Source organism: Drosophila subobscura, chromosome U (genome assembly GCF_008121235.1).
Source record: "Drosophila subobscura isolate 14011-0131.10 chromosome U, UCBerk_Dsub_1.0, whole genome shotgun sequence".
In the NCBI taxonomy this organism is placed as follows: domain Eukaryota; kingdom Metazoa; phylum Arthropoda; class Insecta; order Diptera; family Drosophilidae; genus Drosophila; species Drosophila subobscura.
In genome coordinates, this window is record NC_048534.1 from 25,826,609 (window position 1) to 25,843,014 (window position 16,406).

General features: G+C 39.6%; 1 protein-coding gene across 1 annotated transcript in view; it reads right to left on the minus strand.

Moving 5' to 3' along the window:
* Positions 1 to 10,383, minus strand: part of LOC117902669 (CUGBP Elav-like family member 2) — a 90,394-nt gene extending 80,011 nt beyond the window's left edge. Inside the window, exon 1 of the mRNA XM_034814199.1 lies at positions 9,638 to 10,383. Within this exon, the coding sequence (XP_034670090.1) occupies positions 9,638 to 10,368 (731 nt within the window). The 5' untranslated portion in view covers positions 10,369 to 10,383. The remainder of the gene's footprint in view (positions 1 to 9,637) is intronic.
* Between the last annotated feature and the right edge of the window lie 6,023 nt (positions 10,384 to 16,406).

A 16,406-nucleotide genomic window follows, 5' to 3' on the forward strand; every position in this document is an offset into this window, starting at 1 on the left:
CCTAGTTCTGTCTTCGATTTTGGTGTTTCTGTGTGTGTATCCTGTTGCCCGCCCTTTCGTGCTTATCGCTTTTGTTCCATATCTACCCCACCCTCCGCAGCTCTATTTCTGGTCGCTTCTATCATGTTCGTTCGAATTGGTTTCGATTTCTTTTCATTTATACACTTTCCTGAACTCCACTGCTCCACCTAAGTCTGGGTTCGTGGTCCTACTCCTGTTCTCACTGTTGTCTATAGTCTGGAAATAGTCTTTACTTGTTATACGTTTCCCGCTTTCCTTCCTTCTGCCTTCTTCTCCGGCTTCTTTTTTTTGTATTCTATTATTGGCTCCATTTGGTTTTGGCTTTGCGTTTGTTTGTGCTTCATTTTGATTTTTCTCAGCTCAAATCATATTTGTTGTTTCTATTTTGGTGGGTCTCCTCCCAGGTCTCTCCCTTCGTTTTAATAGTCTCGGCGTTGCTCGCTCCTTCCTGGCTATATTCCGCTATCCCTTTTTAGTTTATCCGTCTATCCTTTTTTGTCCGACTCTACTTTGTTTGTTTTGTTAGTTGAGTCGTCGTCGACGTCGTCCGGTAAAGTTTATTTGTATTTTGGTTTATAAGGCCCTCGCTGGGTCCCATCCCCACAGCTTGTTTTGTCCTTTTTGCAGTGTTCAAGCCCATCGTCCCATTGCCCCTGGCAAATGACTCGTTTTTCCTCCACTTCCACTTCCTTTCCCTTAAATCAGCAGAAGCAATGGAGAGGGCTCTCAATGTCTAAATTTATGTGTGTGTAGCCGCAATTTATTTAAATTTATGTGGCTTTTGTCAAATTGATTTCAACGCTAAAGTGGGTTGACAAGGTAAACTGTTGGGGCTCAAAGCAGTGCCAGTGCCATTTTTCGGCCCTGCTTGATTAAGTTACCCGTGCTGGAAAAATTGCGGATAGCGGTGGCTAGCTAATCAGTTGGGACAAGTATTTTGGGGATTAAGAGCTTAGGAAAACTCAAAGTCGATCGATCTATGAATATGGTAACAATTCTCAGAAAAATTATAAAAATATTCGAATAAATAAAAAAAGCAGTAAAAACACTTCCAATTAAATTTAAGCTTTACCTCTAAAGGCACACCGCTTTACCATCATTAATTCCAAAAGTCCACCCACTCCACAGTCCCTGCCAATTACTTCGATAACTTATCACCGTCAGCCCATTGATATTGATGAAAAATGGCACAAAGGCCAGACCCTAAGCCCGTAGTCAAATAAATAGATTTTTATGACAGGCCTAAGGGCCATGTCCCAATAAAGGCTCCAACTAGAGGCACGAAAGCAGAGCTCCAACAAGCCAAAATTCTGAAAAAAAGGTTTTCATATCAAAATGGCAATAAATAACAAACAATGCTGTCTGCAATTTTCCACTTTATGAAAGAAAAGCCATAAACACAAGGGGTTCAAGCCCGAAAAATTACCATGGATGTTCCTTTATTTTTTGTCGGAGTCCTGTGTTCATAAATGCAGTGGGAGCGAAGGGAATAAGAGTTGGTTGGCGGAAATGACTGACTGTTGTAGCGGCGGCTTTGCCTTGGAGGATCATGGAGGTACACACAGCTGGAACTTGTAGCATATTTTTGCCCCGCAATTAATTAATCTCCAAGGTAATAAAGAACAACAACAGCCACGAGAGCCTCGTACCCGTACCCTCTATCCGACTTTGGAGTACCGAGGATACCAATTGTTTGCGCTTCTGTTTTTATTGTTTTCGTACGTTTCTGCTACTGGCCTCTGGTGATGGTGCCTTTGCCAACAAGAAAAACATCGAGTTGTCTGCAGCTCGTTGTGGGGTACGAGTAGTGGTGTGCAGGCTGTACGGGTTACGGTTTACGCGCGTCATGTGTTTGGCATTTTGTGCATTGGCGCTGACGCGCCGTTTTAATTTATGAAAATGTTTTTGCGGAAATGAAAAAGGGGCTGGAATATGGCAAGGGTCTTAGGGAGGGGTATGGCATCACCACAGAGTGGGGCATAAATATTGTTAAGCTTTGTTTGACATTGGATGAGGATGAGTCCTTGCCCTTTAGCAGGGATTAAGTGTGGTGAATATTGTGGGAGATATTTCCAGTGGTTATGCAACCATTTTTACATATTTTTTTTTTAATGCAGAAATTACTTTTGCCGTTTTTGCATTTTGTGGTTATAAAAGTTATTATATACAAATTTCAACCAAATATTTTTCAACCCTAAAGTTTACCCACCTTCAAGCAAAGGTATTCCTCCGAAAATTGCATACTAAAGAAAAAACCGAACCGCTACATAAATAAAAGCGAAAACAAATAATGCTTACAAAGTGTAAGAAACCACCAGCAGCAGTGGATTAAGAGAGAGAAGCTAAGCAGAGGAAGGAGCGGAGTCACAGAGCAAAGTTCATTTCCACACCAAAAGCAATGAACCCACAGCACGCAGAAAAAGACGCAGACGAGAAAGAGGAGCTGAGAATCAGCAGCAGAGGAGAAGCAGCAGCAGACGCAGAAATAGAGAAAAAAAAGGCACGTACCGTACCCTTTTCAGCGTCGCTTTTTACCTACTCTTAAATGTTGCTTTTGCTTAATAGATTAACCACACAGGTTCCCCTAATAATATATTTGATTGATTTCAGAGCACTAAGGAAAGTTTCGAAGTCCTAAAACTTGCAAAAGTAACGGCGAAAAGCGTAACGAGCAAAAAAAAACTTACCAGCAGCATGAGCCAAACATTTCGAAGAGCACCCAACCAGCGGACGAATCAGACGAAAAAGAGAAATAACGTAGCACCACAGACTGCAGACTGGCCACAGCTTGTCCCGGTCTACACAGCAGTAGATTTAAGAAGTGGAAGTTGGAAAGAGAAGTAGTGTACGAAAAAGCGAGAGCACAGCTTTCCAGCTTCTGTTTTGCCATTGAGAAGCGCATTCGAAGACCGCAAACGCAGTTACACAAACAACATGCCGACACTCACGCAGAAAGAGAGAGAGAACGAAAGGCAGCTAGAACATAGCAGCTAGCAAGAACCGAAAAATTGTTTGTTGGTGGGAGAGCAGGAGGAAAGGGAACCAAAAACTAACCACAGTTTTCGAGGCGCTTGCATGCGATAGAAATAGAAAAGGGAAAAGAAGAAACAAAAAAACACATGAAAAGAGAGCTTGGGTTTGGTGTGTAGCATGGCAAAGGCGACAAATTAAATACTCTCCTTTCCATTAGGAAATTCCATTACAGAAAAATGATTCTACATTTTCATAAGGGAAACGTAAGAGCTCTTAAGTTATGTGTATTAAAACTTAAAAGTGACCATTTCAATTTGCAGCAATAGCCACATATTTTTAAAGGATAAGGATATGGATTAAAGGGTATTCTTACAGGATGGGAAAAAATATGGCTTGCCAAGCGGCCAATTTTATTAATGCTTCCTACAAACCGACAACTGCGGATGCTTTCACTTTTCATTTCTTTCTATTTTTTTTTCGCTTACAACCAACCGACTGACCTTTTTTTATTGCTTTATATTTTATTTTATTTGGCATGCCCCAAGCGTTAATTTTTTTTTTGTTGGATGACCAGCAGAGGAACACCACAAAATGGAATAAAAAAAAGCCAAAATCAACATTTGGAGCTGTTTCATTCGCTAATTTTTTTACGCTCTCCCAGTGTGCGGGTTCCCATTTTAGTTATTGATTGTGAGTGTTCATCTGATATATGTATGTATGTATGTACATATGTATAGAAATTTGTTGTGCCAAAGGGAAAAACTTTTCAGACGGAGGTTCTTTGGAGTGTGTGTGTGATTAATACATTTGGTCAGGCATTAAAAAAACACAGAAAGAGTGAGAAAGAGCAAGAGGGCGAGCAACCAAACACAAACTGAACTCTGTTTTATTTGACTTAACCACTTCAGAGAGCCATGTGCCGTGTGCGCTAGCTCCCCTTTCTCTTTTTTTTTATTATTTTGTATTTGCCCTGACTTTAAGGACTCTTGAGTAATGATGGCCAGACCAAAAGTGAACCGAACCGGGGGGACTCCGCAAATTTGCGGCAGGCAACCCGAGAGAAAAGGAAAAGTGCTGACATGTTATTTGTGCAGTTAACGAGCTGAGTTATTTTCCAGGGGGAACAAACCGCACTTGAATACTCCGTGCAACAACACCAACCCAATCCCAAACCCCCAAAATGGTCGAAGCACCGACTGGTTATTTTCCAGCCCCCATTCACTTTTCAGTTTATGCTTAACAAATTACAAAAAATGTATTTTCCCCTGTTTTGAAGCTGTGTTATTTGTTTATTCGATAGCCCCTCATTCAAATTGGAAATGTAATTTTTTGACCCCCAAACACTTGCTGAACTTACTTTAGTAAACAAATTTCTAGCACACATTTTGTAAATTTTGTAAATCATATTTTTGGCATTTTGTGTTACATCATTTAGTGGCCTAATTTATAAGGCAATAAGTTGTAGGCGAATAATGGGTTTTAAATGAATAAAATTAAGTGAAGAAGTGAACTGTGAATTTGTGAATTTATGGAATAGTTCCGAATTATTTACAGCTCTACCAAATAACTCCACACAAATATAATATACAAAAATAATCATCTAGTACCGCATAAAAATTCAAAGAAAAACTATAAAAAAATTCGGCTAAAACATTCAACATGAATTTCAAAAACTTTTACTTCATTTTTATTGTTTAATTGCATCAAGCTCCAATCAAATACATAGTTACATTCGTTCGCTCGTAAATTACAAATGGTTTCGCATAAATGTATGTACATATGTACATATGTATGTATGTATATTTACATATGTACATACATACATACATATATTTTTTGTGTATTATTTATTGCAGGTAATTGCGCCCAAATCAATTTAAAATATTCCCAAATATTTTACGTACATATATAAAAGGAATGCAAACGTGAAATTTAATACATTGAGATTTCCCTCTGCCCGACTGCACAATCTTCAACGAACATATTGCCAGATAGCAATGAAAGAATTTTATGTATGCGCAAATATTTTCATGGAATCCTTCAGCTTTACCCTCGGAAAGGCAGCCAACGGGAGGGGGGATTGTAAACATAGCTCATGCATGTAATTTAAATGCAACTTTCTATTTTTATTTAAATAACAAACTTTCGACCAAAAACAGGCGAGCACGCTTGCTCCTCCCCACCCCAAAAATTTAACATATATATTTTTTTTTTTCAAATAGAATATTCATAAAACAATAAAGGTGAAAAGTATGCAGACATACATTTGTATGTATGTATGTATGTATGTATGATTAGGAGTAGGACACACTTGGGTATGGCCATGGCTAATACAGATGCAGTTTGCTTAGAACCCGGCTGAGAGTTCCAACTATGCAAATGGCAAACAAGGAACAGGGACACAACCACTGGCGACTTTCCACACCAGCTCTGGACTACATACATATACTCGTAGTGGGTACATATATGTGTATATATACATATATATAGAGAGAGAGAAAGAGAGAGAGAGACCCAGAGAGATGAATGCATATGGTGCTGGTTTTGCCGGCAGTCTGATTTCGATTTCACAAGAACAAAACACAGCTAGAAGGGGTTTATGTAGGGGAGTGATGCGACTGGGGAGATGCCCACTAATGTAAGTCTTGTGGGAAGAATTCTATTTATATTTTGGTTCGATTCTTTGCGGTGCAAGCGTTTGAGCAAGCTTTTGAGCTATCCTCAGCTATCGTAGGCACAAAGTCTTGGATGAGGTTTAGGTACCAATAAAAAGCATGCCAAAAATATCCAGCTGTATAATTATTCAGATAACATTATTTTAAATGATGCAGAAAATAAATTAAGCAAATATTGATGCGGTTAAAAAATATACAACGTATTTTTATCTGCCTTTTATCTGCCTGTCACACACATCTCAAAATACCCTCTTTCACCCCTCGATTACCACATAACCAAGGATAGCCACAGGAAGAAAAAAAGAGAAAACGTCGCGAGAGGTGGGCTGCTCTCTCAGTGGGCTATCCTTGACTGGCCCTGAGCCTGCAGCTAAATTAGCTTTTGCCAGGGTCACACGGATGCCAACAGCGCGCAGACCGGATCGGCACCGGCTAGGCAGTAGCATGGAGCAGGAAGTGCAAACAACAGCAAGAGCAAAAAATAAAAGGCAGAAGACAACAGGCAGAAGCAGCGGCAGCAGCAGCAGCACCAGCGGCGGCAGCAACAATTGAAATGAAATAAATACAGAGTATGCTGTAAAGTGAAATGCAACTCTGGGTTTGGCTTATAAATAGACTCACATACACACTCGATGAGCAGAAGAAAGTGTGGATGAGTGTGCAGGCAAAGCTGATGTGTAGGTGTGTTGTTGTTTTTCTAAAGCACAACCAGCCAACAGGGCAGCGCTGCATTCTTTTCAATTGCTTTCTGCTTCTTGCTGCATATCCCATTGGGACGGACATAGAATTTCAAAAAAGAAAGAAAACTGCACAGAAAAGACTAAAATGTGTGCCTGAGCCTTGAACCGCTCTTGTAATTATGGGATGAGTGTGGGATGTGTTTAGAAGAGGTAATCAAAAGAGGAGACAGAGATCACGTGTCCTTGTGACAGTGCTTGATCGAAGATTGCAGGAGGAAGGTTCCCAATACCCCAACCAAAGCGAATAAGATTATTCCTTTGTTCTTAAGAATTAATTCCTGTACATTATGGCATGTTCTCTATCGAAGCTCACGTACCTCAACACAAGATACCCGGGTCTAAGAACGGGTAAAATCTCACTGGAAAAGATATCAAAAGATAGCATTGAAAGAAAGCGTTGTCCTGAGCTTAAACAGACTTGAATTCCCACCCTTAACTGCTAAGCTGCACAGAAAGAGAGAGACCGACAGAGCTGAGAGAAAGGGCAAAACAGAAATTTTTTTGATTTATTCTTTGCCTATATGTTTCGATTAGAGAGATTTGGTTATCAAAATAAATAGACAAACTCCTACATATATCCTACATACATATGTATGCCTATCGTTCATCTTGTTATTTATACCAAACATCCAGGGTACTGCACATTCATGTATGCATTCGTTTCCTTTTTGCTCACGCATTCCATTGTAACTCTACATACGATTCACAGCCAGACAAAAGCTCCACAACCTTGCTTAAACATGCAGGGGTATTTGCTTACGTGTCCAAAGCTCATCTCAGTCCGTCCACACCGGAGCCCCACTCAGGGCCACTTTCATAAATGAAAAAACCCCCACTCAGAGTTTTGTTTTCTATTTTCATTTGTTTAACGTTGGGAGCGGTTTTGTTTTATTTTTCCTGTTTTATGTTTACTTTGTCGCGTATTAGAAAAGCACCGGGTAATTTTTGCATTTCACTTTCACCAGATAAGTTCGCCTCATGGTGAGGGGTTTGGGGACTTACGTCATTATTATATGCGCAGCACCCCTGGATGATGATTTATATTATATATCTGTGCCTCATCAGTTGCAAGCCACAGGTACTCCACCCCCTTGAGGCACACTAATTGCCACATTTTGGTCCCACATGCAAATTGAACATCATTTTGGTGGTTTCCCAGCTGAAGCTAATTGCATTGCAACACGCGCTTTAAAGTCAATGAACGATTTGGTATTTGGCTTGCCGCAATTTGAGGCACAACACGCAAATGTCAAAGCTTTTTAAAATATCCATAAAATGTCGACAAAAAAATGGGGCTGGCCTCCCAAAAATAGCAACAACAGTTGTGTAAATTGCCAAAACAATAAACATAAAATGTCATACACAGTGTGTTTTGAAAAATGTATGTAATGTGTTCTTTTCTTGGGGATTTTATCGAGCGCGTAAATATTTAAACGGGGGTGGGTGGGTAGAGATGAGAACGTGAGTGGGTGGGTCGTGAGAGCACAAGAACAATTTTTTCCATTTTAAAGTACTGTTCCCATCCTTGAAGTTTATTTAGAATTTTTCTTTAACTTCTAAAAGTATGCACTGCAAATCGCGTGGCTCATTGTGCTCGAAAGCCAGGTGTTCAATAAACCTTGATTTGATTATGCTGGCCAAACAAAATTAACCGATCAATATGAATTTTGGTAATAATATAGGGATAATAATTCTCTCTGCTTCCATATTTTCAAGAAAAATACTCTGTAAGCTAAATCCTTTAAAAGTTTTCCATCTCTAGCTTGCTTAAACTTTGCTTAGCTTTCATGTGGCACACAAATAACTTCAGGCAAATGTTAATAGCAAGAGCAGAAGAGTAGGTAGGAGTTTGTATGCTCATAGCTACCAGAAAGGGCGCCTCCTGCAGTCGCCAAACTATTTGCATGTGTGAAGGAGTCAGAAGTTGGGCCCAAGAAACCCTTCTCATGGCCACAAATCAAGAGACAGAGCAACATGAAACAATATGTCAAATGATATTACACATTAAATTAGTTAAGACCTAAGCAGGATATGTATAATAAAGCTGCCTGTCGTAATCGTGTGTGTGTTAGAGTGGGTGTCAGTGTCTGAGAGTGTTCGTGTCAAGCATATGGGGTTTCCCACTCGCTCTTACTTAGCTTCTCCTTTTGACTGGCTCTCGGTTTGAGCACAATTTACCCAGCAGCAATTTGTCACGAAACATTTTCGTTTGCCCAAAAATTACAAATGTTTATTATTTTGGTTTATTCTTTTGCTTTTTTGGAGTTTTTGGTGAGGTTGCATGCTTCGCCTTCGAGGCGTTTCCAAGATGCGTGTTCTCTAGGATGATTCTTGATTTCTTGACGTGTGTTCACACTGAAACTAGCACAATAACATGACAACAGAGCGATTCAGCGAGAAGGAATTGAAGTGTGCCAAAAGTATATTAAATTGTTCTACCCTGTTAAAGCTATCATTATCACTCGAAATGCTTAATGCATTTTACCTGTTTTACTCCATTGAGTACTTTATTTATAATGTGGCTTGCATTTCAAAAATTATACGGCTACTGGTTTAATTTAGCTAAAGATTTAAGTTTCAATTTTAGCCATCATTTTTGTGCATGCAAACATGCGATGACGCGGAAAGTTTATGAACAAAACAAAAATTCGACATTAAAATTAGAACAAATTCACATTTGTTTGGGTTAGAGAGCTGTTAAACTTTACCGTTAAACTACGGTTACCAAAAGAACTTATTAGTAATCATGTAGCATGTATCAGTTATCATGTTTTAAAGTTCTGATAAATTCCTTACAACAGTTTCTGCGTAAATTAAAAAAAAAAAAATGTTTTTATATCTTTAATTTGACTGTGATTAAGTTGCTTTTTTTCTCAATTTACTTTGCTTATTCTTATCGATTTTTCGGCAATGTATCATGTATCAAGAAGAGGTATCATATCTTGAGCCAACTTTTCAGCTGGCATATGAAACTGAGACCAACAGAGGCCAAAAAACATTTACATTTATATTGTACTTTGTTAAAAAAAATTATAAAGGAAACACATATGAAAACGATGTGGTAAACAGTACAAATTTTGTTAAAAACACACGTTGTTTTTGGTACAGTTCGGCCAAAACATAAATGCAATGCAATATTGTTTTAAAATTTATGAATGTGTACGATTTTTTTTTTGTGTGAGAATCTGTTTATTGTGTGAGAGTCTGTGTGTGGGTCTGCGCACTCACCTATCCCTCAGGCAAATTTTGAACTCATGCTGGGAATCGTAATCGCTGTTATCGATGAAATTGCTCCTTTCCCTGTGTTCCCTATCTCTTTCTCGCTCCCTTTCGCGCTCTCGCTCACGCTGATACTCCTGCATATTGGCCAGCTGTTTGTGGAACAGCTCCTGCTGCGATTGCAGCAACTCATGATGATCCTGCAGTGCCACCAGCTGTGACAACTGCTGCTGATATGGCGTTTGTTGCGGCGAGTTCGGGCGATGCCGCTGATACGGATGATGGTACGCCGCATGATGATTCAAATGATGATGATGCGGATGACGATTCTGTGCCATTGTCCTGCCGCCGCCAGCATGCTGCTGTTGCTGTGGATGATGGTTATTCTGTTGCTGCTGCTGAGGATTATGCACACTCGCTGAGCTCTTCAATTGTGTCAGCTTGTGGCAACTCGTGACCTCGGCGAGGCCAAACTCCAGCTCGGCCTGTGACTGCTGCTCGTAAGTTTGCTGCGCCTGTTGCAGTCGCTCTCGCTCGTTGCGAGGTGAGTTGGCCAGCTGTTCGGCTGGCGGTTCAATCTCCACCGCCGAGTAATCGTAGTCTAGGTGATGATGATGGTGTAGGCTCTGTGCGGGTTTGCTGATATTCCCAACAGCAGCAGCACTGGGCGCGGTCACGGCTCCAGTACCAGGCGTGGCTGTGGCTATTTTACCCGCCAGTGCATCCAAAGAACTTAGCATGGTTTGAAGCAACCTTTAAGATTCGCTTTCGTTCTCGCTGTCCAGCTCTCGCTCCAGCTCTCGTTCTCGCTTTTAATCTCGCTACAGCTCTCGCTTTTGCTCTCGCTATCGTTCCTTATGTTTGTTGTTCCTGCATATAAAAACTGCTTGCAGCTCTGCTGTATGCCGGTGCCGGGTTCAAAAATTGTCTCTTATCACTCTGCTTTCAGGTTATGTTTTTTTGTTTTTGTTTTTTGGTATTTATTGCTTAGAACTTGCCTGAGGGAGAAGTTGGGAGGCAAATTGCATTGGATTAGTAAATTTTAATGAATATTTATTAGTTAAGGTAGCAGAAAAAAAACGAGTGATGTGAGTGATTCGACCTTGACAAGCATGCTTCTCATTCGTTCTTAAGGACAGGTATGACGGGGGTTTTATTTCTTATTTCTTAAATATTCTTGGTCTTTATTTTGTGGTTTAGGTCAGCTACATTTCACTTAAGCTCTTGCCTATGTACAGCAACACACAATTTAAACAGTTCAGGGCGTACTCACAGGACACTCACACTCATGTTCATTTACTCGCTGTGCTATGCGAGTGCTTCGTGGAGTGTCTGTGCAGGGTACACGTGCATACATATGTATGTACATATGTACATCTGTTTGTGTGTCTCTCTGCCTGACCCGTCTTTCACGAGTCCGTATGTGGTTGTAAAATGCAAACACTTGAGCTAGAAAAGGGCTAGCCGACAAGCCAATGTGACTTTGGGGGTACGAGCGGCAGCTAGGTGGAACTCGAGTGCATGCTGATCTCATTGTGTCTCGTGTTTGCTGGCCCTCACTCGGTAGAGTCCCTGCTATGTGGTCAAAATTATTGGGGGGACAAAATTCAATTGGAAAATTTAAAATATTTAATATATTCTTTTGGAGAAAATTATATTAAATTTAACAATTTAAACGCAATATTTTGGTGGATAAATGGCTCTATATTAAAATGCATAAATTTCTTATTGAAATTACCAATATTTGGAAATTTTTAGAGGCAGAAATGTTAGTATCCAATATTGTTCACAGCGCCAACAAGTCGGCAGTCTTTTTTTCGAAATTTTGTTATTATATTTTTTTTGTCTAAAATCTGCTAAAACAGGACACTTTGCTGTATAAAATATGAAAAACATCTACAAAAATTCATTAAAACTGTACCCAAAGACTCTGCCTCAAATTAAAACCAATCTAAGCACTTACAGGCTCTGGGCAAACCCAATTTGAAGAGCTATATCTGGCAACTCAGAAGAGCGTGTACGCACTCTCATCTCTCACTCAAGTTCATTTGTGGATTATCTCAAGGATTTTGCAATGAATGTAGATTGCAATACTTTGTGGCTAACCCTGGAGACGACCTGTTCAGCACAGCAGGTCAACCCTGGCACTCTGGAGAGAGTCCAGCCAGGAGCCAGTAGCAGGCAGCAGTCGACCACACATCACATCCTGGAAAGCTACTTCCCACACTCTATGCTCTGATTTCTCCATCAGTGCTCAGTGTTGTATCTATGTATACTTAACCACTTCTCTTTCTAACTCAAACCACTGCTAAACCATATCCTACTATTGCGCTCAACACCTGCAAAATATCTTCAATCAAATTTGCCAAAGCTTACAACAAACATTTTGTGCACAAAAAAAAACTTAAAAAAAAATACAAAGTTTGCTTAGTATCTATGCCTTTGGCCGTGACGATTGTGGGGGGTAGATCGGGGTGTGGTGTATTACGTGTGGTTTATAGAATGGTAAAACCCCATTGTCTAGCCATGTGGCGTTTTTGCAGGGAATTGGGTTGGGTTTTCTCTACCCCATTCTTGATGTTTGTTGCATGACTCATTCAGCATTTGAATTCAACGCTGTGTGGATTTTACGCATATAAGCAGATACAGGTGCAGATAAATATGTAAATGTGTATATGTATATAAGTCCTGGTATGTACATATATGTATGTATAACTCTGTTGGTCTCTGTAGATTTTGCACCATTCATTCCCATTTCTGTGTTTATTTGTGTGCCTTGCAACTTTAAGCAGTTCTGCCCATGCCACCTCCATTACAGTTCCACTGCCTTGAAACTCTCTGTCCCATTCCACTGCCTTACTACCTACTCTTCCTTCTCTTTGCTGCTCCACACTCTTTCTCTTCTCTGAAAGGAATTTGCCTTTTACAAGATTTTACTCTTTGCAATTTACACGCGTCGACCGCTTTCCCATAAACAAACTCCCCCACAGCCAGCAACCTTCCCCCAGAGCACAACGAATGCAATGTTGGTGTTGGATGGGATGTTGCAAGCATTTGGCTTTTGTAAATGTTACTTCCTTATTACATGGCATTATATTATTGCACACACACAGAGTCTGCGAGCTATCAAAGTAGTCTGCGCCTCAAAAAGGTGGTTGGAGATGGGTGCATATGTATGTGGATGACTGCTTGTTAAATACTTTCCAGGATGTTTGTACACGCAGGAAGTTGCAACAACAACAGAAAGAAATATAGAAAGAAATCTTTGCTTTTGCTGTGCGTAATTAGCAAAAATAGAAAGACTGCCAAGAACATGTACCTGAAAATATGTTTTGAGACTAAGATAATTGCGAATCATATGCAGTTTTGAGTGCAACAAAAAGGCAGATCTTTGCTTTGATTAAATTGAATTTAAAATTTAAAATTAAAATATTGTTTTCCTTGTTGGCTTTTGAGCATTGACTGTGTAATTTGTTATGGAAGTATTGTTTCTATGTTTACTTTGCTGTAGTTTTAATTACTCAATAGAATTGTCAAAGAAAAATGACATTTTAAAAAAGAAACGAATTTAATATCATATTGATTTAATTGAATTAATTTTAATACTCATTGTATAAATCAAAGTATAACTTTCCATTCCCAATTCATTTTGCATTGATTGTAAATTTCGCTCATTGCCTGAAACCAACTATTAAATTCATAAAAACCCGAATTTGCCTTAAATTTTTCCATGAATTTCCACTGCTATTTAATTTCTTAAAAAACAATTCTAAGACCTAATTAGGCATTCAACTAATTTCATTCAAAGAAAAACCAAGAGATCAACCAATAGCCGCCAGGCAGCTGGACACAGAGAGCGTCCGACGATTTCCCCCTTTATTTATTTGTCTTTTCGTTAGTCCCGGGCATAATGGAATTTGAAAAGGTTTTAAGGCCACAGAGAGATTTAGTCTTGTGGGGGGGAGGGAGAAGCGGGTACAGTGTGTTATCAGCACTAGCAAATGAAAACTATAAAAGAGAAAAGCGTGCAAAGAAAATCGCGCCAGACGAGGACACCAAACAAGTCTTTCGGTTCATCAAAGACCAGAAAGAACGAGCCATAGCCCCAATCCCACTCTGTGCTGAAAAAAAATTTAAAAAAAACTAATCAAATGAATTTAAAAAAGAGTGGAAAAGCTGGAAATAGAAAAATGAATATGTTAGCTGCGCCACAAAATCCAGGAAGAAGAAGAGTCAGTAACTAGGATGCAGAGACAAGAAATAGAGCCAGATACCAGGAGACAGAGACCAGAATTTATAGAATAGAATCGAAAGACCAGAAGTTAGACACCAGAATCCAGAGAATATAATTTAGAGACCAGAAAACAGAGTTCAGAAACCAAAGACCATAAAAACCGAACACTGCAGGAAATGCAAGCGGTGAAAAATGTGGATAAGCGGCAAACAGCAAAAGCTTTTAAAACCCAGCCAACCACAGGAAAATGCAGCTGAAGCTGCTGACCTTACTCAATAGGTGCAATTCTGGCTTGCTTTTCTCACTTGCTGAAAAAAATATCATTATTAATTTTAATTTTTTTTTTCTGTCTCAGTGAAATCCGCATTCAATGCGACATTGCAAGCCAGAATTGCACCTAATGAGCAAGGTCAGAAGAAAATGTGCATGGCAACTTTAAGTAAGTATGAGAAACCCGATAGCAGCTTCTGTTGATAAAAGGACTTCAGAGAAGAGACCAGAAATGAACCAAAATCCTAATTAAATAGAAGTTATTTGAACAATTTCCCTAACATTTTGAAACGTTTACCAAACGTTCATGAATATGTACAGACTCATTCAATTATTACTTGCAAATTTCGTGTGCAACATTTTGGCCATGATTATGGACCAAATATTTCTTTAGGCCAGCAATAAATCAAATTCAGCGGGCGTTTTGCATCATGCACACAAATATTTAGTCACCTCAAAAAGTGGTTATGATCCGGAGGAGACAGAAACCCAATGTCCCAGCCCCGCTCTATACACAGCTGCATAAATTGTCATCTGACAATTTAATAAACAATGCAAACTTGGGGGTAAAATGATTCGATACTCTGGGGGTTATATACAGAGTAAACGTAAATGAATCAACTATCTAATAAGGCGGGAATTGGGCAGGATGGATGCCCCAAAAGGATGGCCCAGAGAAATATGTGTGTACCCGTATTGATTTCTCTCTAGTTGGGTCATAAATAAATTATACAAGACCCAAAGATTGGTATCGAAAATGCAATAAAAATGGGTAGTTCAGATGCACAAAATATTGGTCCCAAACACTAGCACGAAAAATACACCAAAAACTAGCCCAAAAAGTTCACTTAAATTCATTTACTATACGCTGGAAGAAGAGACTTAAATCTTTAAATAAAATGTGGCACACAACTGTAGCCTGCGTAGAGGAGTTATAAAGCTGAAGGGAACCGCAGCAAGCTGCAGCAACAAACCCCAAAGTCACGATGAGTGGGAGAAAGCAATTACTTTCTTCTGTTGCTTGTTGCTTCTCTTTTCCACTCCCAAAGACTTCACATCCGCAGACAAAAAAAAAGAACAGAAAATGGGAATAGGAAACTTTTTTGTGGCCCTGACAGCAGTTTATGCTACTTTTGCTTCGACTCAAACTGTCAATATTTTACTTTAAGAAATACACCAAGCTAGGAGCAGTGGCTGTAGCCAAAGCAGTATCCAAGCAGCCGCCTAAGAAGCAGGGCAGCAGCAGCTCAAGAAGCAGGGCTGCAGCAGCCACATCATTTGCCATAAATTTACTTCATGCTGTTGTAACCAACGAAAGTCGGCGAAAGAAACAACAATGTGGGGAGCACTTTTGGGTGTCTTCCAAAAATGATTTTCAGATTGAAAATGTATAGAGATTTGCTTTGAGGAATGAACCGCAACAATCAAAAAGCGAATTGATATCTACTTGGTGGCAGCAGCAATGGTCGACAGAAGAAGTTGTTTGGCTGCCTGAACACTGGGATTTTGAATATACATATGTACATATGTAATTAATGATAGAGCATTCAATATTATTAATTACGAGTTATAGCGACTTTTCTTTAAAAAAAATACATGAAAAGAGTTCGAGATTTGATTGCAATGAATTCTGGAAGGTAATATACAATTTTATTTTAATTATAAGTCCGAATTAAATTTCTCCATTAAATCTTGCATTTATTTCCGATTTATACCTCTCGAAATTTAACTGAAATCGATTGCAAAGATTGTCCCTGCGCCTCTGCTTCTCTTTCTTGCTGTTCGACTATCTTGTGGTTGGCCCTAGACATGTGTTTCACTTGCAAAGTTAAGACGAGACTGCCCCAACTCTTGCCAAGTAAGGAAGGCGCCAACCCACCCATTCACCCAACCATCTTACACTGGCACACAAATTTTGAGGTCAGCCAGGGACTGGGTTCTGGGCATAAATCAGGGCGAAGGAGTCCAGAGTCAAGGGAAAACAGCACCGAAAACCGGAACACACCGTCATGGACAGGACATCAGCCTGAAGCGTTGGCGAGTCCTTGGACCTAGACTTTGAGCCCTCCCCCATGTTAATGCTGGTAATCAAGGCATTAAGTGTGTTTACTGTTTATTTTATTAGACTTTAAGGCTTAATATCTTATTCCCAAGACTTTTCGGGGGCGGCTCGCACAATAGTCGACTGCTCAGCCCTTTTCTATACCCCTCAAGTTTTTAATTAAAGTCAATTTTGATTTAATTAAAAGTTCCTGGCACTGCCCCAATATTTCT